The following is a 23,249-nucleotide window of genomic DNA, read 5'->3' on the forward strand; positions in this document are numbered from 1 at the left end:
GGAGAATAGATGGATGTCCTGTACATATTTTATGTCCCAAACCCCATACATATAACAAACTAGCACCCTTTAGTGCCTTTCATATGGCACTAAAGAGTGTTTAGCCTTATTTAACCTATTAATTAAATAATTTAAAAAAATGATGTTCGGTCCCCCCTATTTTTGATAACCAGCCAAGGTAAAGCAGACAGCCGTGGGCTTATATTATCAGGCTTGTAACGTCCTTCGTTATTGGTCCCTTCCCAGCCTAAAAATGCAAGCCCGCAGCTCACCCAGAATTGGTGCATCTTCCCGATTACCTTGGTGTGGTGGAAATTAGGGTATTGGGTTATGGAGTTGATGTCAGCTGTCTAATGTCAGCTGGCATCAAACCCTGGTGTTAGCAATGAAGAGGTGTTCAACTTCCCATGACGTCCATCAATTCTGTACTGCAACCTATGGAGCATCTGAGAATAACGCTTCATGGGTCACTCCCGGTCAGGTTTCACGAGTGATGACTTCAGTAACTCAGTAATGTCATGTCTAGTGAGACATGACCAGGAGTGACCTATGGTTGCAGTACAGAATCAAAATTTTTGGCTCCCGCGAAACCCGATGGCTCAGAACAGCAGTGATGTTAGTAACTGCACCGCTCATCAGAGTTGCCAAAGAGGGCAGCGTGACTCGACGACTCTGATGAGCAGAGTAGTTACTGATGTCACTGCTGTTCAGAGCCGCTGGGTCTCGTGGGAGCCGGCAACTTTGATTCTGTGCTGCAACCATAGGTCACTCCCAGTCATGTCTCACGAGCGATGACATTACTGAGTTACTGATGTCATCACTCATGAGACATGACTGGGAGTGACCTATGAAGCATCATTCTCAGAACGATGCTCTATAGGTTACAGTACAGAATCGGTGGACGTCGTGGGAACACCATGGATTATGTCGGATCTGAGGGGATTCTTTTTAATAATAAATTGGTGAATGAAGGAGTGTTTCTTGTTTTTATTTCTTTACCTCTCTCTTTTTAGATCTTCGGATTTGGTGAACTACATCAGAATCCCAGGACTGGATGGCTTCTTTTTTTTTTTATAAATTGGTGAAATAGGGCTAGAGTTGGGGGGGGGTGTTTTTAAAATATTATATTTATGTGTGTGTGTTTTTTCTTTTAACTTAGTAATGGGGGTGTCTGATAGACACTTCTCCATTACTAATACCAGGGCTTGATGGCAGCTGGATTTACACAGCTGACATCAACCCCATAAACCATTACTCCAATATGCCACCAAACCACGGCAATAAGGAAAAGCCGGGCCAGGCGCCAGAATTGGTGCATCTCATGTGATGCGCCAATTTTAGCGCGGCTGTGGGCTTGTATTTTTAGGCTAGGAAGGGCTCAACAACCAGGGACAAATATAAGCCTGCAGCTGTCTACTTTACCTTGGCTGGTTATCAAAAATAGGGGGGGACCCCACATAATGTTTTTTTTAATTATTTATTTAATAGATTAAATAAGGCTAAACACGCTTTAGTTCCGCGTGAAAGTCACTAAAGGGTTCTAGTTTATTATATGTTGGGGACTTGTGAAATTATATGTCTACAGGATAGCTATATATTCTATCTATTCTATCTATATCTTTATATAAGATTGCTTTACTACTGTAGTTTGAAAACTAGCTTTAAATTACAGAGAATTACAGTATGTAAAAGATGATGTTAAAAGCGCATTTCATACGGATTGCATACAGAAGACTTTTGGGTAATGAGATACCTCCTTTTTAGGGCATGGCTTTGCAAAAACTGCAAGCAATGCATAACTAATAGGAGATGGGGAGAACAACATCAGAATATACATTGATAATTCAGCAGAGTTCAAAAAAAGGATTTTTTTTAATTAGTAATCCTTTAAAACTTGACATCATATGGTTAGTTAAATATATTTATAAGAAAGAGGATAACATTAGGCTTCTAAAGACATCTTTAAAACATTTTAGTCAGATAACATGCTATAGGAAATGCTAAATTAGCCTACAAATAATTGGCAGTTAGCAATTACTTACATAACAGGAATGTCTCATTGAAATTACCTTGTACTATGATGTAATTCAAATAGCATGCAAAATATAACTCATTTTATTCCCAAAAAATATGAAACACTAAACAATATTAGCTTATGTCCATTTTTTTCATCCAGTCTATTAAATTAGTATATCTAATATTATCACTATATCACCTTCATTTAAGCATATTTTTGTAAAAAAAAACACCCAGAGAGTACATAATTGTATTAATTCAGTGATGTAGTATACCAATAGGCAAAGGAAGAACTTGAGTTAAGGTTTTCACTATTCAGAAACTTCATCTATTATCCAGAGAGAGCAATGATACAGAGCGTCTGGAGACCCATGCACATCCATGAATTTCATAGTTGGCCCTTGATATTGGTGTAATGTGTAATGCTTTATTTCCCATGTGGTAGCGTTGTAGGGACATAGAACACTCACAGCAAGGGATCTCTTAAAGCTTACATTTAATGTGGTGATTTAGATTTGTTGGCCCCTTTGTGATGTGTAACACTTTTAACAAGCAGGGATTGCCCAAAGCATACAAGATTTTAAAAGAGGTTGTCCATTACTGAACAACCTCTTCTTAAATGTTAAAGTGCCACAGATAAAATAAAAAAAAAACATATATTCACCTTCTGGACCAGCACTATTCCAGCCATGTCGGAGCAGTTTCTCACTGCAGTCACATGACATTGTTATGTCAGTGGAATTCAACAGTCTATCAGCACCGCAGCCTTGACAGTTCAATCTGACAAAAGTGTGGTCTGCAACCGATCAGCAGTTGCCAATTTTCTGTAGTAGTCACGTGACATAAGGATAACCAGACCATTGTTAGTCTCTGAGGCATGTGTTTTTACCTGTGGCACTTTAGCATTTAAGAAAGCTTTCCAAGAGTGGACAACCCCTTTAAGAATTTATATTACTGTACCTACAATCAAAATGATTTTCTCATGCTATATGCTATATATAAGATTTTGGTTTTTAAAGTCTGTGATCTAGTTTTCAAAATAAAAAGGGGTCTATAGAATTCTTGAAACCATTTGTCACTATCAAAAAATTCTGAAATTCCAGACGCCAAAAGTGTCACCATCGGTTTGATTGACAGAGTGCACACTGTTGTGTCACATTTCCAATAGCCTAGATCTCTCAGCAGTGCCTAAGAGTTTACTTCATACAGCCTTTTCATTTTGTAAATCTGATAGTTGGAGAACATAGAATTCCTAGATAATTTTGATTGAATTTGAATTGCCTCTGCCATCTATCCGCAAGGGTGGTCTATGAAAAAGACTTTTTGATCATCAATTCTTAAAAATCGAAGACAGGAGATATCTTGGAGATGCCCTGGATATTTTGTTTAAACAAATTGTTGCACTGATATAAATAAATCAGATATGAGACATGTGTCTCATAGAAATTTACACTATTGGAGTTAAAGTTTAATTAATAAAGCTTGCAAAAAAATCAAAAGAAGTTTGTGAAATGAAAAGGCAGCACAAAGCGCTTATGTTTTCCATAAAAGTATAAACAGGACAATTGGCTGACCACATTGCAATAATTAAACCGGAGTTACACAATGTGCACAACTCTTAAGAAGGAGCAACCTCGTTTTAGTTCTCAAAAATAAATGTGGATTTACAGTCTGGTTTATTCATTTCTTATGTGGAGTGCAAAGATATACGTATACTTTATACAGCATTGCTTCATTTATATATATATTAGTATTATTATAAAAATGCAAACATTACCTGCACTCCCGGTGAACCAGGCATACCTGAATTCCCAATAGTTCCTGAAGTTCCCTGTTATAAAAAAAATTACTTGTTAATAATCGATACTAGCATGGTAATGTGATAGCATGTTTTACATTTTCACAATATATCATTTGCTGAAATCTGCACAAGCTGTATGTAAGCCGGAATAAAAATCTAAATCATGATCATCTACTCGTAGAATTCTCAGCCTCTGGGGACACTTCGCACCTGCTAACAGTAAATGGATTGGGCTAATTTTAGTGAAAAGTTCTGCTATTTTTTATTTCTCCAGAAATCTGGTACAATGCTTAAAAGGAATCTTTAAGGAATAGCAGGTTTTGCTATTTAGGTCACATTTACACGTTCAATATTTGGTCAACATTTTACATCAGTATTTGTAAGCTAAAACCAGGAGTGGAACAATCAGAGGAAAAGTTTAATAGAAACACGTCACCACTTCTGTATTTATTACCCACTCCTGGTGTTGTCTTACAAATACTGACCAAATACTGAATGTGAACGTGGCCTTAATCTGAGAGTAACATAAGATAGGGCAAGTGAGAGCAATTGAGCCTGATTCCAGGGATGTGTCACTTACTGGACTGTGTGTTGTAGATTCAATACAGTCAGTGTTTTATCAGCAGGAGATTATCACTACCTAACTAGGTCTCACATGCAGGCCAGTCGAGCTAATCTGTGTAATCCCACCCTCACCACTAATTAGGAGCTTACTGACAATGTACACGGCACTGGAAGCTGCCAATCAGTGGTGTGGGCGGGATTATATACAGCTTAGCAATATGACCACTACTTTATCATTAGCAGATAAAGCAGGGATTCTCTCAACAACACCAAGCAGTCCAGTAAGTGATACATCATTGGAATCAGGCTCTATGCTCTTACGTCATGCTGCTCTGAGATTTAAGAGCAAAAACTTGCAGACAGATTCCCTTTAACAATAGTTTTGAAAAAAGATAACTTATTCTTGAGATCTAAAAGATAGTTTTCCCCATCAGCATAGAACTTCTATTGCTAGAGAACTGAAGATATGAAATCCTTTTCCACATGATGTTGTAAATGAAATAAACATGTTGCAGATTTGCAAAACTTTCTGCCCTTTCACCGAGATATACTATTGAACTATATAATTGTTATAGAACTTATCCTGTAGTTAAAGAGGTCTTTTCAATATTACAAGTGATGCTGTATCGCTAGTCCTATTCATCATTGGGGATCTGATTTCCAAGACCCCTTGATTCTTGGATTTGATGTAGTTTAACACAGAAGCTGAGATTCATCATTACGGTGGTTTTAAAGGGTTTTCCCACAAGCAAAGTATATTTTAATTAATAAATCTTAAAAAAATAAGTTCCACAATTGGATGTGTTAAAAAAATGTTCCTGTGCTGAAATAATCTTATAAACGTGTCCCTGCTGTGTACTGTGTAATGGCTGTGTCTGACCATACAGGAACATGGTCTGATCATACCACATCTCCTGATTCTTTTTGTGAGGCAAAATATTTCACTGCCTATTTTTAAGCAATGTTTTATGTCACAGAAAGAATCAGCTGTGATCCCATTCTGTAATGTCTGTATACTCTCCTGTGGTTCCTCCTCTGTCCAGGAGCTGTGGTATGATTAGTCCATGTTCCTGTATGGTCAGACACAGCCATTACACAGTACACAGCAGCGGCACATTTATAAGATTATCTCAGCACAGGAACATTTTATTTAAATACATCCAATTGTGGAACTTATTATTATTCAGATCTATTGATTCAAATGTTGATTGAAATTAACTTTGTTCATGGGATAACCCCTTTAAGTCACTTTTTTATTTGTCTTGTGGTATTAGTGGCCTTGTTTGCCAGAAAGTTAATCAAAATGGCACACGCGATTCATCATTTTGGAGTAAACTCAAAAATAGTCTTCTTTCCTGCACAGAACTGCTTTAACGACTTTTGGCGCCAAAAAGCTAATGCATTTGCGTGAATAAATTGGGCGTACTCGAAAATTCACCAGGCTGGGACTGGAGTGAAATTTAGCCCAATTTGATGAATCAGGTGAAAATCAACTAGAATCGCTAACCTCCGCTCACAAAATGGGGAAAAAAAAAACTGACGGGGACATATAATATAAACTTTAAAAAAGGTGCAAATAAAGTACTGAATTGAGTGCAAACAAGAAAAAGGTCTATGATAAAATTCTTCCCTGTAAATTGAAATTCTTCCCCAGCCACCCACTGTGCAAGTAATGACAACGCAGTGCTATTTATTTGCCCCTTTGACAAGAAGTAGGTGAGAACTCTGCTGTGCAATGAAAATAGATGAAAGGGCTTCTGCTCATTGCTTCTCAGGATCTATGAGAGTCTCAGAGGTTCAATCCATACTGATCTTTATGTTCTAGCATACCCTAGTAATATGTCATGACATTGTGTAACAAGATTATTCCTTTAAGATAAGTCAACACACTGCAAATTTGCCTTTACATTTATGGATCCAATATATTAAACATGTGGTAAAAAGGTTTCTCAATTTCTGTGACTTATTTGTGTTGTTTCAGATTTTATTAAGGAACATTAATCTTTGAGTTTTACCACTGATTACATTATAAATTCCAAAACATTAGGTACAGAGTACTATTTTGCCCACATTGGCAGTTTATACTTCCAGCTGGCTCATGTATATGTATTACAGCATAATAACCCTCCCACTATGAGACCGCACAGGGTAAGTGATTATCATTTTAAATAGAAACAAGAGTGCCCAGAATAACCATTCACATTTATTGAGAGATAAGCTTACATTCCACTACACAATCACTTAAAGGCATCAGGCCAATGGAAACTTTAGATACCAAATTCAGTCTTGCAATAAAAAACACATTGTCAATTCTTTTGCTCACTGTATATAAAATGATGTAACTCTTCGACAGACTTCAACTCATGATACTTTAAGGGTAAAATTAATAACATATTTAAATATATTTTCCTCAAAATATCATGGGTTGAAATCTGTTGAGGGGTTACATACACTGTGCCTTGAAAAAGTATACATGCCCCATTAAAACAGGAAACACGCCAGACAGGTCAAGGATAAAGTTGTGGAGAAGAATAAGGCAGGGATAGGTTCTAAAAAAAATAACCCAAGCTCTGAACATCTCACAGAGCATTGTTCAATCCATCATCCAAAAATGGAAGGAGCATGGCACAAATGCAAACCCACAAAGACATAGCTGTCCACCTAAACTGACAACCCAGTCTAGGACAACACTAATTAGAGAAGCAGCCAATAGTCCCATGGTCACTCAGGAGCTGCAAAGATCTACAGCTCAGGTGGTAGAATCTGTCCACAGGGCAACAATTAGTCAAATACTAAACAAATCTGGCCTTTAAGGAAGAGTGGTAAGAAGAAAGCCATTTTTGAAAGTAAGCCATGAAAAGTCCCTTTTTCAGTTTACAAAAAGCCATGTAGGAGACATAGTTAACACGTTGAAGAATGTGCTCTGGTAAGATGAGACTAAAGTAGAACTTTTTAGGCCAAATGCAAAATGCTATGGGTGGCGGAAAACTTATACTCCACATCATTCTGAAAACACCATCCCCACAGTCAAACATGGTGGTGTAATCATTATGCTGTGGGGATACTTTTCTTTAGCAGGGACTTGGAAGCTGGTCAGAGTTGATGGGAAGATGGATGGCGCTAAATACAGGGCAATCCTGGCAGAAAACCGGTTAGAGGATGCAAAACACTTGAGACTGGAGCGCAGATTCACCTTCCAGCAGGATAATAACCCTAAATATACTGTCAGAGCTACAATGGAATGGTATAGATCAAAGCATATTTATTAGTGTTGAGCGAGTATGTTCTATTAACCCTTTCGCTGAGTATGCTCGGGCCGAGCTACGAGTATTCATAGCTGCTTGGTGATGTGTTTGAATTGCTCCCGTGTGCATGATTTGCGACTGTTTGACAGTTTTATTACATGTGAGGAATGTCTATTTCTTACACATTCCTAACATGTAATAAAGCTGTCAAACAGTTGCAAATCATGCACGCGGGAGCGATTCAACCATATCACCGAGCAGCTGTAACTACACGAAGCTCGGCCCGAGCATGCTCGGACAGAACATACTCGCTCAACCCTAATATTCATGTGTTTGTATGGCCCAGTCAAAAGTCAGACCTAAATCCCATTGAGAATCTGTGCCAAGACTTGAAAATTGCTGTTCACAGATGCTCTCCATCCAATCTCACTGAGCTACAGCTAGTTTGCAAAGAAGAATGGGCAAAAATTTCAGCATCTAGATGTGCAAAGCTCATAGAGACATACCCCAAAAGACTTGCAGCAGTAATTGCAGCAATTGGTGGTCCTACAAAGTATTGTCTCAGGAGGGCTGAATACAAATGAACATCACAATTTTCAGATTTATATTTTAAAAAAATTTAGAAAACCATGTACAGTATAATTTCCTTTACATTTCAGTCTAAGGGGTAATGATTTTCCTTGCGGAGAGTGACAAGGAAAGCCTGGCTTGTCAAAGTGAGAAGACTTATAAGCCATTCATGCTTCTCTGGGAACAAATACATACTACTTTGAGATGGTATATCATATAAAATCCCAATAAAATACATTTATGTTTGTGAGTGTAACGTGAAAAAACTAGCAAAAGTTCTCATGAATACTTTTTCAAGGCACTGTATCAGTTACCAAGACAAATTGGTGACATACAGTACAGACCAAAAGTTTGGACACACCTTCTCATTTAAAGATTTTTCTGCATTTTCTTGACTATGGAAATTGTACATTCACACTGAAGGCATCACAATTAACACATGTGGAATTATATACTTAACAAAAAAGTGTGAAACAACTGAAAATATGTCATATATTCTAGGTTCTTCAAAGTAGCCAAGTTTTGCTTTGATGACTGCTTTGCACACTCTTGGCATTCTCTTGATGAGATTTAAGAGGTAGTCACCAGAAATGGTCTTCCAACAATCTTGAAGGAGTTCCCAGAGATGCTTAGCACTTGTTGGCCCTTTTGCCTTCACTCTGCGGTCCAGCTCACCCCAAACCATCTCGATTGGGTTCAGGTCTGGTGACTGTGGAGGCCAGGTCATCTGGCATAGCACCCCATCACTCTCCTTCTTGGTCAAATAGCTCTTACACAGCCTGGAGGTGTGTTTGGGGTCATTGTCCTGTTGAAAAATAAATGATGGTCCAACTAAACGCAAACCAGATGGAATAGCATGCCGCTGCAAGATGCTGTGGTAGCCATGCTGGTTCACTATGCCTTCAATTTTGAATAAATCCCCAACAGTGTCACCAGCAAAGCACCCCCACACCATCACACCTCCTCCTCCATGCTTCACGGTGGAAACCAGGCATGTAGAGTCCATCCGTTCACCTTTTCTGCGTCGCACAAAGACACGGTGGTTGGAACCAAAGATCTCAAATTTGGACTTATCAGACCAAAGCACAGATTTCCACTGGTTTAATGTCCATTCCTTGTGTTCTTTAGCCCAAACAAGTCTCTTCTGGTTGTTGCTTATCCTTAGCAGTGGTTTCCTAGCAGCTATTTTACCATGAAGGCCAGCTGCACAAAGTCTCCTCTTAACAGTTGTTGAAGAGATGTGTCTGCTGCTAGAACTCTGTGTGGCACTGACCTGGTCTCTAATCTGAGCTGCTGTTAACCTGCGATTTCTGAGGCTGGTGACTCTGATAAACTTATCCTCAGAAGCAGAGGTGACTCTTGGTCTTCCTTTCCGGGGGGGTCCTCATGTGAGCCAGTTTCTTTGTAGCACTTCATGGTTTTTGCAACTGCACTTGGGGACACTTTCAAAGTTTTCCCAATTTTTCGCACTGACTGACCTTCATTTCTTAAAGTAATGATGGCCACTCGTTTTTCTTTACTTAGCCACATTTTTCTTTCCATAATACAAATTCTAACAGTCTATTCAGTAGGACTATCAGCTGTGTTTCCACCAGACTTCTGCACAACACAATTGATGGTCCCAACCCCATTTATAAGGCAAGAAATCCCACTTATTAAACCTGACAGGGCACACCTGTGAAGTGAAAACCATTTCCGGTGACTACCACTTGAAGCTCATCAAGAGAATGCCAAGAGTGTGCAAAGGAGTCATCAAAGCAAAAGGTGGCTACTTTGAAGAACCTAGAATATAAACATATTTTCAGTTGTTTCACACTTTTTTGTTAAGTATATAATTCCACATGTGTTAATTCATAGTTTTGATGCCTTCAGTGTTAATGTACAATTTTCATAGTCATGAAAATACAGAAAAATCTTTAAATGAGAAGGTGTGTCCAATTTTTTGGTCTGTACTGTACATAGACACATATGTATGGTGACATACATAGAGAGAAGCATATATTACACAAAGACAGTTCCTTATGCTTCTCCACTAACACAGGCAACCAAATAATACCCTTATGAAGTGAAGAATAAAAAGCTTTCCTATTTATTTAAGTAAAATGAAATTGATTACAGAAGAGAAAAGGATCTGGAAATCATCATGGTGTTAAAGAGAGCAATCGTTAATCTTTAGTGGTGCAATCCAGAAATAAAAACGTTTCGGTCTACTTTAGGCGTTCATCAGGCAGATAACCACATAGAAAACTGTATTATAAGTATAGCACTGTGGAGAACCGGCATGCTCATACAACCCTTTTCTTTTGTTTAACTGCTTCCCGACCTCCCACTGTACATAAACGTCGGCACTGGCTGGGCTCTGTGCAGCGCCGATGTTTATAAACGATCAGTGGTCCCGCAGGGCTCAGGGCCCCCAGGGTCCTGCAAGCTCTGCAGGTGCAGTGCAGAGCAGTAGCTCTGACAGGGGACATCATCGGAACCTGACTGTATCAGGTCCCAATGATATTAACCCTTTGCTATCTTCTAAATGTTGCGATCGCTATGGAGATAGTGAGAGGAGAGGGGGTCGTCCACTCACCTTTCTGACTGCCCCTGTGATAGCTGATAGGACCTGGCGTTGTCATGGCAGCTGGAGGTCACATGACCACCTCTGGGTCTGCCATGCACGGTGTCCTGCTAGCAGGAGATATGACAGTGTAAAACTGTCAGCTCTCATGCAATGCAATACATGTCTATTGAATTGCATGCGACCAGTGATCAGAAAAATAAAAATTAAATTCCCATACAAGGACTAAGTAAAAAAAAGTCTAAAAATGTTTTCAAGCTGTAAAAAAAATAATTAAACAATAAAAAAAAATCAAACCAATAAATCCGTATATTTATGCAAAAACAAATAAAGTAAACATATTTGGTATTGCCGCGTCCGGAACAACCCGATCTATAAAACTGTCACACTAATTAACCCCTTCTGTGCACACAGTAAAAAAAATAAAGAACGGAGCAAAAAATGATGCTTTTTCATCATATTGCCAAACAAAAAGTGTAATAAAATGCGATCAAAACTGGTACCGTCATCTTGTCCCGCAAAAAAAAAAGCCGCCATACAGCTCCATCAGCCGAAACATAAAAAAGTTATAGCTCTCAGAACAAAGCGATGCAAAAACAATTCTTTTTTCTATAAAATAGTTTTCATTGTGTAAAAGCGCCGAAACATAAAAAAGCTATACAAGTGTGGTACTGCTGTAAACATACTGACCAGAAGAATACATCGGCCTTATCAATTTTACCACATGTGGAACGGAATACAAAAAAAACCCTCAAAAAACAAATCCTGTCAGCAGAAATATGGAAACGTTATAGCTCTCAAAATATGGGGATGCAAAAACTAGATTTTGCAAAAAAAAATGTCTTTTAGTGGGTGACAGCTGTCAATCATAAAAACTCAATATGAATCTGGTATCGCTGTAATCACACCGACCCGAAGAATAAAGTCGTCTGATCACTTACACCGCACGAGTAACAGCGTAAAAAATAAATAAAACTAATTCTTCACCTGCTGCTAATTTGTTCATTCTGCTTCCCAAAACAATGCAGTAAGGCTCGGCACACATTTATCCTGCACTGAGCACTCACACCGGGGTTTCCGTGTAAATTTCTGAAATACGTGATTCAGATGGCACCCCTGGCGGAAGTTTCCCTGTAATGAGGCAGATGGAGGCACCGTGGACGCCGTAGGACCTGTGACCCCACGGTGTCAGCTTTTTAAGGTGTGCATAAAAGGGCCACAGTTTTGTGCACTTCTGAAAAAAAGGACACCGCTAAACAGAGGCCAGACTGAGTCCAGAGTAACTCTGCTGCCTCATTATAGTGAATGGATCCGTCGAGGTTTTCATCTGAATTACATCACTTGGAGATTTAGATGGAAACCTCAATATCAGTGCTCAGCCTAGAGCGCGGGATAAACGCAATGTAAAAATGTTCCCAATAAAAGCTTAAACTCAATGCTCAAAAAAAAAGTAAGTCCCACTCAGGTCTGTCATCTGTTAACGAAAATATAAGGGGCTTCCACGTTACTGTTAGCACAAAAGCTCTGGAAAAGCAAAATGGCCCTTGCCCCCCAAAAGAAATTAATTCAGAAAATTCTGTGCTCCCAAATCCAAATGTCCCCCTTCCTTTTGAGCCCCACAATGTGCCTAAACTACATTTAGGGTTCACATGTTTGGCATTCCTGTAGCGATGAGAGCCCACCTACAGGTACATGTCTCCAGAAGCATGAGCTGGGCACAATGTACTAGTCACTACAACATACTGGTCACTTCAACAGCAGGTTGAAATTTTCACTCAGCAACATCCACTGCTGCTTGTTTCTGGAAAACGCCCATGAAGTCAAAATTGTCACTACAACTGTAGGTAAATTTCCAAAGAGGTATAATTTCCAAAATGCGGTCACTTGAGGGGGGATTCTGCTCTTCTAGCACTTAGGGGCTCTGTATATGGAGTCCGCAAACTATTCTACAATAATTTGTTCTTAAAGAGTCAAATAGCGCTTCGTGCCTCCCGGGTCTTGCCGTATGGCTAAGCGGTACTGTACAGCCACATATGGGGTATTGCCAGGTTTTGAAGAAATTGTGTGACACATTTCGGCACCACTTTTACCTATTTCCCTGTGTGAAAATGTAAAATCTGAGGCTAAAAATTTTTTTGTGGTAAAAATATTTTTTCTTCACTGCCCAACGGTATAAATTTCTGTGAGTCACATGTGGTGTCAATATGATCACTGCACCCCTAGATGAATTCATTGAGAAGTGTAGTTTGTAAAATGGGGTCACTTATGGAGGGGTTTCTGCTGTTCTGGAACCCCAGGGGCTCTCCCAGTGGGTTATGTCTCCTGCAAACCACAACAGTAAAATCTGCACTGTATTATGGCGCTCCTTCCCTTATGAGCTTTGCATTGTGCCTGAAAAGTTGTTTTTCACCACATATGGGGTATTGGTGTACTCAGGAGAAATTGCTAAACAGTTTTTGGGGTCCATTTTCTCCTCTTACCCTTGTGAAAATAAAAAAATTGGGGCTAAAAATCATTTTTGCGGAAAAAGTTTGATTTTTTTTTATTTTCACGGCTCTATGTTATAAACTTCTGTGAAGCTCCTGGGGGTTCAAGGTGCTCACCACACATCTAGATAAGTTACTTGAGGGGTCTTGTGAAAATTAAAAATTTGAGGCTAAAGTAGCAGTTTGTGTTAAAAATGTGTTTTTTTATTTTCACACTTCAACATTATAAAATTCTGTGAAGCCCCTGGGGGTTCAAGGTGCTCATCACACATCTAGATAAGTTACTTGAGGGGTCTAGTTTCCAAAATGGGGTCACTTCTGTCCACTGTTTAAGCACATCAGTGGCTCCCCAAACGTGACATGGCGTCCACTAATTACTTAAGCAAATTTTACATTCAAAAAGTCAAATGGCGCTCCTTCTCTTTTGAACCCTACCGTGCACACCAACAGTGATTCTCTCCCACATATGGGGTATCAGCGTGCTCAGGAGAAATTGCACAACAAATTTTGGGGTCCATTTTTTACTGTTACCCTTGCCAAAATAAAAAAATTTTGTTTAAAATAACATTTTTGTGAAAAAAAAGTTAAATGTTCATTGTTTTCTTCCACATTCCAAAAATTCCTGTGACGCACCTAAAGTGTTAATAAACTTCTTGAATGTGGTTCTGAGCACCTTGAGGGTGCAGGTTTTAGAATGGTGACACTTTTGGCTATTTTCTGTCATAAAGACCTCTCAAAGTCACTTCAAATAAGATGTGGTCCCTAAAAAAATGGTTTTGTAAATTTTATTGGAGGAATAAGAAATCAATGGTCAACTTTTAACCCCTATAAATTCCTAACAAAAAAAATGTTGGTTCCAAAATTGTGCTAATGTAAAGTAGACATCTGGGAAATGTTATTTATTAACTATTCTGTGTGACATATCCCTCTGATTTAAGGGCATGAAAATTCAAAGTTTGAAAATTGCAAAATTTTCAAAATTTTCACCAAATTTCCAATTTTTCCACAAAGTACCTCAAGTCATATTGAAGAAATTTTACCACTATCATGAAGTACAAGATGTCATGAAAACACAATCTCAGAGTCAGTGGATCCATTGAAGCATTCCAGAGTTATTACCTCATAAAGTGACAGTGGTCAGAATTGAAAAAATTGTCCTGGTCACGAAGGTGAAAACAGGCTCTGGTGCGAAAGGGTTAATACTAGGTGGTTCCCCTTTCATACACCCACAAATATGCAATGACATGAATCTTCTATACATATAAGAAGTTGGTTAGGTTTAGTTTTCAAATATACTATCACTTGTTAAAGAAGCTCATTTTATTTTCTTCCATTAAATCTGTGTATATGTACAGTATATGTAGTGTAGCGTATTTGTGTTAAAGAGAATCTGTCAGAGGATATTTACTATGGAATCTGATAGCAGCTTATTGTAGAGACAGATAGCCTGATTCCAGTGATGTATCACTTACTAGACTGCTATGTGCAGTTTTGATAGAATCCCTGTTTTGTCTGATGTCGATGTAACAGAGCTAAGACTTCTGGGCTGTGTATTACCCTGGTAGCACCCCAGAAATTCAAGCACCGGCTAATGCCGAGCATCTCCAAACAACTAGGTTCTCGAGTGATATCTGAGTATCACCGAGCACGCTCGCTCGTCCCTAGTCGCTACCTTATTGGGTGTTTTGATGATCTTTGCTAAAAAAAAAAAAAAACAGTAGTACTCAGTATGCCTTGCAATATGAAAGTCATAACACAAACATGCTTTGGATATACAGCAGATATTTTTGGTAAAAGTCTATAATACAGCACTAAGGATATGGGTGAAATTTACCAAAATCTCATTCACTTGTTAAGGAAAAGATCCTGAGACGACATTCGCAGCCTTTTTGATTAATTCTAGGGAAATTTTACAGCAGATTTCACCCTTTGCAATGCAAGGAATTAAATATGCAATAGATATTATTCTCACAGTTTTCATTATATATTATCTATCTATCAACATTTTCACCTGCGGTCATAACCTGGTTGTCTCCAGACGTCTCCCATTGTCCATTTTATCACTTACATTTTTGTTTGCACTGATCACTTGCACTCCATGTCATCCTTCTCTATAATAATTATCTCTGGTTCCCTCTTCTCTCATTCCTGACTCATATCTTTTCACTTCTTATCCCCACTTTCATTTGTCCCTTCTTCCTTCTCCTCCCAATGGCTCAATCAATTTATTTACCCCTTTCCTTCTCTCTATTTCTAACACTGCACTGGTTTGATTCCAGCCTAATAATTCCCCAACCTACTCCTCTCTTTTTCCCAATTTTCACCTTATTTCTCCACTCATTCTATTTATTTCTTTTTTCATCTCCCTCTTTTCTTTTTTTTTCCTCATCATTTATTTTTCTAACGTTTTTTGCAGTCTCAGTCTATTTTTTAATCCCCTCCCTCTTTTTCAAATTTTCTTGAGGGCGTTTTCTTTAGTTTTAGTTACATTTGGCACCTTCCAGACTTTTTAAACCCTTCAACTCATCTTGGTCCTAAGGATCCTTCATTATAGGAGCGCAGCCTAAAATCATATTATTGTCCAAGTGGGTCAACTATCCTGGAGGAGATTTTCCCCCAGTTATGTGGCAACAGCAGCTGATATTTTCAGATATTCATAGGAGTCGTGCCTTCACACAACCTGTTCACATGAGACCTTGCTTTTAATTTCTTTATACCCAAAAGGGAGTGGAAACAGACAGCACAGGGTCCCTCCCTCTGCAGGATATGTGTATGTCATGCTTTTCCTGCGTATATACATGCATAAACACAACGTGTTATAAAAAAAAAAGAGAGGCAGCTATATGGTGCAACATTTAGAGATGAGCAGATTGAGCCGCAGAGAATTGAGTTCAAGTTAATTTCCTGAAATCCACTGTTTCACGCAAATTTGAAAAATCTGTGATAAGATTTGTAATTTGAAATTTAAAAAAAAAATACCCAGCACCATTTCACCCATTCACTTAGTGAGCAAGCTATTAATGGCATCTGACCTGGCAACACATGGTTCACCATAATACCCTACAGCAATCCAAACACATGGTGTAGCACAGCTAATTAGGGGGCTATCACAGTATAAAAGATAGGGGTCGGCCAAAGGAATGCTCTTCACTGTCCTCCAGTTCTTTAGGAGGAATTTGAAGTGCTCAACAGCCCTTCAGGTATTTTAGGTCCGAGCTGCCATCGTTTAGTCTGTAGTTAGGGCTATCTCTGCTCATGGAGGATCCTTTGGGACTGCTGGTCTTGATCTCTAATCTGTATAGGAACTGGCAGGGTCAGTTGCAGTGTTTAGTTTGTTACCTGTTTTCCCAAATGAGTTGTTATGAATCTGATTGTTTAACACCAAATAAGAACAAACTGCACAAGCCCCTCCCGATTCCTGTACAGACTATAGTATCCAGTAACGCAGTCACTAGTGGCGTCAGCGCACCCTGAAAATTCTGAAGGTAAAACTAGAGAAGACAACGTGGACCTGGCTCCCTAAAATGTCATTGAGTGTATCACGTACCTGCTAAGGAATCGAGGGGGAGTGCAGGGTAAGAAAGAAGCCCCACCAGTAAACTTATCTGACTGGCCTAGATACTCAGAAGTAGGTCTACAACTCCAAGCAGAATCCACTAAAGACTATCAACAGGGAATAGTTTTAAATAGTATAGCCTCAATCCCCTGATGACGCCAGTATATATGGTGAAACATGTTGGGGAGACTTTAGGGTGCTTTTTAATGTGTCAGTCAGCAATATATGAAAACTATATAGGATAAGTGTATGTTGCGACCGCACCTCAAGTATATCCTGATACTCTTATATGAGTGATGCTATTGGGACAGACTATGAAACAGTGATAGGTAGGAGACCAATATAAGGAGAGATATGATATATATCTGTCCCTTTGCACTGGTGACTGCATGCTGGTTTTAATATGTTCTTCAAATAATTTTATAGTAATTAATAAAAGTTACATTCATGAGTCTTTAGTTTAGGGTTTATTTGCCTATGGCAATTTCTAATTATTAGGATTAAATACTAGCACTTGCAATATGATAGGACAGGCTAGATAACAAATGAAAAACACCTGCTGTCCAAACAGAATGAACAAAAGCAAAAGGTAATCAGCACACAGACAGCGACAGAACCTGCTGTGGCTCAGTGGACAGGGACACAGACAGAAGAGCACAGGACCGCTGGATTAAATCCAGAGGCATGACACTAATCTCCCTGGACTTGGATGGCAGAGAAAAAATTGATGAAAGGTTGCAACGCAGAATAGTCTGGTTGGTGGATAAGCATCCCCTATCAAGTTTCAAAGAAATTTAAGCTGTCCTGCAGGCTCAGGGTGCATCAGTGTCAGTGCGAACTATCTGTTTACATTTAAATGAAATGAACGCTATGGCAGGAGACCCAGGAGGACCCCACTGCAGACACAAAAACATAAAAAAGCTAGACTGCAGTATGTCAAAATTCACGTGAGTAAGCCAAAATCCTTCCTGGAAAGCTTCTTGTGGACAGATGAGACAAAAATAGTGCTGTTTGATAAAGTACATCATTCTACTGTTTACCGAAAATGGAATGAGGCCTACAAAGAAAAGAACACAGTACCCATAGCTAAATATGGTGGAGGTTCAAAGATGTTTTGGGGTTGTTTTGCTGCCTCTGTCACTGGGTGCCTTGACTGTGTGCAAGGCATCATGAAATCTGAAGATTTCCAAAGGATTTTGGGTCGCAATGTAGTGCCCAGTGTCAGAAAGCTAGATTTATGTCCTAGGTCTTCCAGCAGGACAATGACCCCAAACATACTTCAAGAAGCACCCAGAAATGAATGAAAACAAAGCGCTGGAGAGTTCTGAAGTAGCCAGCAATGAGTCCAGATGTAAATCCCATTGAAAACCTGTGAAGAGATCTAGCTGTTGGCAGAAGGCACCATACAAATATGAAAGACCTGGAGCAGTTTGCAAAAGAGTGGTCAAAAATTCCATTTGAGAAATGTAAGAGGTTTGTTGATGGTTATAGGAAATGATTGATTGCAGCTATTTATTCCAAAGGGTGTGCAAAATAAATACTAAAAGGGTTATTTGATCAATTATGAATTCCCCCAGCGCACTCACACTGCGCTGTGGGGATTCACTGGTTTTAGACCCGGGACCGGAGGATATTTATGAGTTATATATACTCCTGGCCAGTGGGTGCAGCCTTGCTCAATACAAGTGTAAAGAGCCAGACTATGCCCACTGGCCGGAAGTAAGTATAACTCATACATAGCCTCCGGTCCAGAGTCTGAAACAGGCGAATCCCCGCAAAGCACCATGTGTGCGTTGGTGGAATTCATAAGTCTGCAGTCACACGGAGTGACTGCAGATTTGTCGATTCGGACTGGACAAGCCCTTAAAGTTGAGAGTGCCAACCATTTTGTCCAGACCATTTTTGGGGTTTTGTGTGAAATTATGTCCAATTTGTCTGTTTTTTCATGTTTTTATTCTGTTGTTCCAATACACACAAAAGAAATAAACATAGGAAAACCAGTAAATGCAATAATTTTCTGGGGGAAATGTTTCATTTTCTGGAACAATTTCAAGGGTACCAACATTTTCGGCCATGACTCTATATGGGATGTGATATTTAATGTGAATTTGTACTGCTAATGGTGTTTGTTGTATTGGGTTAATGGATGGATACTCATGAGGGTGTTGCTGAAAATCCTGATTGGTGTTTCTCCGTTTAGCCATACTATTACAACCTGATTTATTGCTCTGTTTTGCATAATTGAAAAAGACCTGTGACATGTCAAAATGTTACACTTTTTCTATGGCGGAATAAAGATGTTTTGAACCTTTATCACCCGTTTTTGGAAGCTGTCTAAATTACACATCCTGTATCCAAGTATGTTCCTTGGGACTTTGACTTTGCATCCCTATATAGGGGAAAGTAATCCAGAACTTCATCACATTCAGAACAGTTCTCCTATTTTGTGTCCAAAAATAAGGGGATCATTTTTGGATGGCTTGATAAAAAGGCTTTATAATTGCAAAATGATTTTGTGATTAACAAGCCAGTTGAGGACCACAAAAAGGGATTTTATTTTTCACTTCTGGCTGAGAGGGCATTACTTTTTCACATTCAAAACAGTACACTTTACCAGTTTTGTCTCCTTATTAAAGGGAAAAAATGTTGCCAGCTTATAAAAAAAAAATCTATCACTTCTTCATTTGGCAAATCTCTTTATACCCTCAAACAGGGATAACTGTTGCACACCACCGTGTGAAAATGCTACGGCTTCTTCCCTTTGCACCACCTGTGCAAAATAAGAGCAATGCATGCGTCTGCTGTCCCCCCAAAGGGATAATTTTTAGACAGTTTATTCAATTTACTTAGCCTAAAAAGTCTGATACTGTAGTGTGTTGTTCAACACGCTTTTGGATACTGCTGTTTATGTTCTGGTTTCCCTTAGTCAGATAGGTGGAAATCATTTGAACATTACAGAGCTCAAAATATATTCAATTCAGTACAAAGGGAGCTCACAGTGTTCCATATACTGTATAATTTCTAGGCTTTTACATTACGCAATTTGAGCAAAATGTTTCGCTTTAAAATCAACTTTTTTTGTTAAATTTGGCGAATTCGAATTTCTAAAGATCTGTTCATCTCTAGTAATCATTTTTTTATCTGATACAAGTTTTAGACTTTTGGGCAGCTAAAAGACATTTTAGCTATTCCTTTTCCTACATTCATAGTCACAACAGCCATAACTTTTATACATTATTTCTGTAGGAATTCTTGAGTTTTAATGGCCTGTGACATTATTTAAAAAATTTATTTATTGTAATTGTTCTGCATACTTTTTAATAGTTGCTTCATGAAAATATAATGTATCTCTTACTTTTCAGCTTTTCTTTGTAAACCCATAATGTACTAACGTATAGAGAATACTTTTCAATACTTCCCAATTGACCTTACCTCAGTGCTAGCTGTGTAAAAACCACTTTATATGAAATGTCTTATGGTAAGTGTACATTGTCATTTGCATACATGCAAATATTTTTTTTCTTATTTGAAAATGCATGTTTGTACAGTATGACTCATTTCTGTTACCCTCAGCATATGCCAGATACATTTGTACTTAAGAAACAGTCTAATGGGTCTCCAGATAATAAAATAAAGTAACCATTATATGAAACATTAAAAGAAAAAAAATATGTGGCTAAAGTACCTTCAAAATTACTATTCGGTGTATATTGCATATATGTCTAATGTTTAAACATGTAACATATTACAAGTACAGCGACTTACAGAATATTACTTTACAAATGTAAATATGCAAAAATGTGATCTGATTATACATGAACTAAAAAAATTATATAATATGGCAGTAGTCATTAAAGTGGTTGCCACCATTGGAAATACAGGGAGAAAGGAATTCCGCACAAGACTCTAAGAGACTGACCGGCCCTACTTGAGAACTCAAGATGTCTATGTTTGACATGCTCAGTCAATTACAGTATCTAGCGCTACATTTTTTTCTCTATGGGGAAAAGAACAGTCGGCATAACTATTGGCAGTCAGTGGGAGGCAAAACAGATAAAAATGTTTTGTACAGAAAATAGACCAGTTCAAAGTGGTGCAACAATGACACTGGTGAAAAATTAAAAACATATGGTCTAACCTAAGGCCTCTTTCAGATGTTCATTTTCACATATGTGTTCTATCCATGTTTTTCATGGACAGAACACAAAGACCTTATAGTTTATGGTGCTCTTCGCATGTCTGTGTTTTTTTGCGGACCATGGGTCTGCATAAAAAAAAAATCACAGAGACATGTTTGTTTTTTATCAAAGTCACCCATAACGTTATGTACTATACACAAATGCCATCCATGTGCAGCCCATTCACTGTCCGTTTAAGTTAGAGAAGTTTTGCAAATTTTTTATATTTCATATGAGAAAATCACTGATAGTAAATACAGACACCATGCCCAAAAACTGATCCAGAACACTCAAACATAGGCGCTGTTGTCATGTATGACAAAAAAAAAGTTTGGACGGGGCCTCAGATAAGGGTGATCAAGTGGTTTTTGTTGAGGATATTTTTCAAACATTGTACATCAAATAAAATACAGTGTTGTCTCCCTATTTCTTCCCTTTGTCCACAAGCCAAATTCCATTCAGTTGAAATTATCTGTGGTCTAATGTACAATTTCAGAGGCAGTGTATTCTCAAAGCAGTTGTTCTTTCATATACCACTGTGTACAGTGGGGAAAAAAGTATTTAGTCAGCCACCAATTGTGCAAGGTCTTCCACTTAAAAAGATGAGAGAGGCCTGTAATTGACATCATAGGTAGACCCCAACTATGAGAGACAAAATGAGAAAACAAATCCTGAAAATCACATTGCTTGATTTGGAAAGAAATTTATTTCAAATTTTGGTGGAGAATAAGTATTTGGTCACCTACAAAAGTTCATCTCAATACTTTGTTATATATCCTTTGTTTGCAATGACAATGGTCAAGCATTTTCTGTAAATCTTTACAAGGTTGGCACACACTATTGCTGGTATGTTGGCCCATTGCTCCATGCAGATCTTATCTAGAGCAGTGATGTTTTGGGGCTGTCAGTGGGCAACACAGACTTTCAACTCCCCCAAAGGTTTTATATAGCGTTTAGATCTGGAGACTGGCTATGCCACTCCAGGACCTTGAAATGCTTCTTACGAAGCCACTCCTTCGTTGTCCTGGTGGTGTGCTTGGGATCATTGTCACGCTGAAAGACCCAGCCACATTTCATCTTCAAAGCCCTTGCTGATGGAAGGAGGTTTGCACTCAAAATCTCACGATACATGGTCCCATTCATTCTTTCATGTACACGGATCAGTCATCCTGGTCCCTTGGCAGAGAAACAGCCCCAAAGCATGATGTTGCCACCCCCATGCTTCACAGTAGGTATGGTGTTCTTTGAATGCAACTCAGCATTCTTTCACCTCCAAACACGACGAATTGTGTTTCTACCAAACAGTTCTACTTTGGTTTCATCTGACCATATGACATTCTCCCAGTACTCTTCTGGATCACCCAAATGCTCTCTAGCAAACTTCAGAGGGGCCCGGACATGTAATGGCTTCAGCAGGGGGACACGTCTGGCACTGCAGGATTCCTGGCGGCGTAGTGTGTTACTGATGGTAGCTTGTGTAACATTGCTCCATGCTCTCTGCAGGTCATTCACTAGGTCCCACCGTGTGGTTCTGGGATTTTTGCTCACCGTTCTTGAGATAATTTTGACCCCACAGGGTGAGATCTTGTGTGGAGCCCCAGATCGAGGGAGATTATCAGTGGTCTTGTATGTCTTCTATTTTCTAATTATTGCTCCCACAGTTGATTTATTCACACCAAGCTACTTGCCTATTGCAGATTCAGTCTTCCCAGCCTGGTGCAGGGCTACAATTTTGTTTCCGGTGTCCTTCGACAGCTCTTTGGTCTTCACTATAGTGGAGTTTGGAGTGTGACTGTTGAAGTTACGGACAGGTGTCTTTTATACTGATAACAAGTTCAAACAGGTGCCAGTACTACAGGTAATGAGTGCAGGACAGAGGAGCCTCTTATAAGAAGAAGTTACAGATCTGTAAGAGCCAGAAATCTTGCTTGTTTGTAATTGACCAAATACTTAATTTTCCACCAAAATTTGAAAAAAAAATCTTTCCAAATCAGACAATGTGATTTTCAGGATTTGTTTTCTCATTTTGTCTCTCATAGTTGAGGTCTACCTACAGTGGTGGCCAAAAGTATTGGCACCCCTGCAATTCTGTGAGATAATACTCAGTTTCTTCCTGAAAATGATAGCAATCACAAATTCTTTGGTATTATTATCTTCATTTAATTTGTCTTCAATGAAAAAACACAAAAAGAATTGTCCTAAAGCCAAATTGGATATAATTCCACACCAAACTTAAAAAAGGGGGTGGACAAAAGTATTGGCACTGT

At 38.8% G+C, this 23,249-nt stretch overlaps 1 protein-coding gene across 1 annotated transcript in view; it reads right to left on the minus strand.

Moving 5' to 3' along the window:
* The window catches only part of COL21A1 (collagen type XXI alpha 1 chain), a 475,958-nt gene that overhangs the window by 178,505 nt on the left and 274,204 nt on the right, over window positions 1-23,249 (minus strand). The window contains exon 12 of the mRNA XM_073675431.1: window positions 3,794-3,847. Within this exon, the coding sequence (XP_073531532.1) occupies window positions 3,794-3,847 (54 nt within the window). The remainder of the gene's footprint in view (window positions 1-3,793; window positions 3,848-23,249) is intronic.

This window comes from Phyllobates terribilis, unplaced genomic scaffold (genome assembly GCF_046119375.1).
Source record: "Phyllobates terribilis strain yellow unplaced genomic scaffold, ASM4611937v1 Scaffold_3__8_contigs__length_932513732, whole genome shotgun sequence".
Classification (NCBI taxonomy): domain Eukaryota; kingdom Metazoa; phylum Chordata; class Amphibia; order Anura; family Dendrobatidae; genus Phyllobates; species Phyllobates terribilis.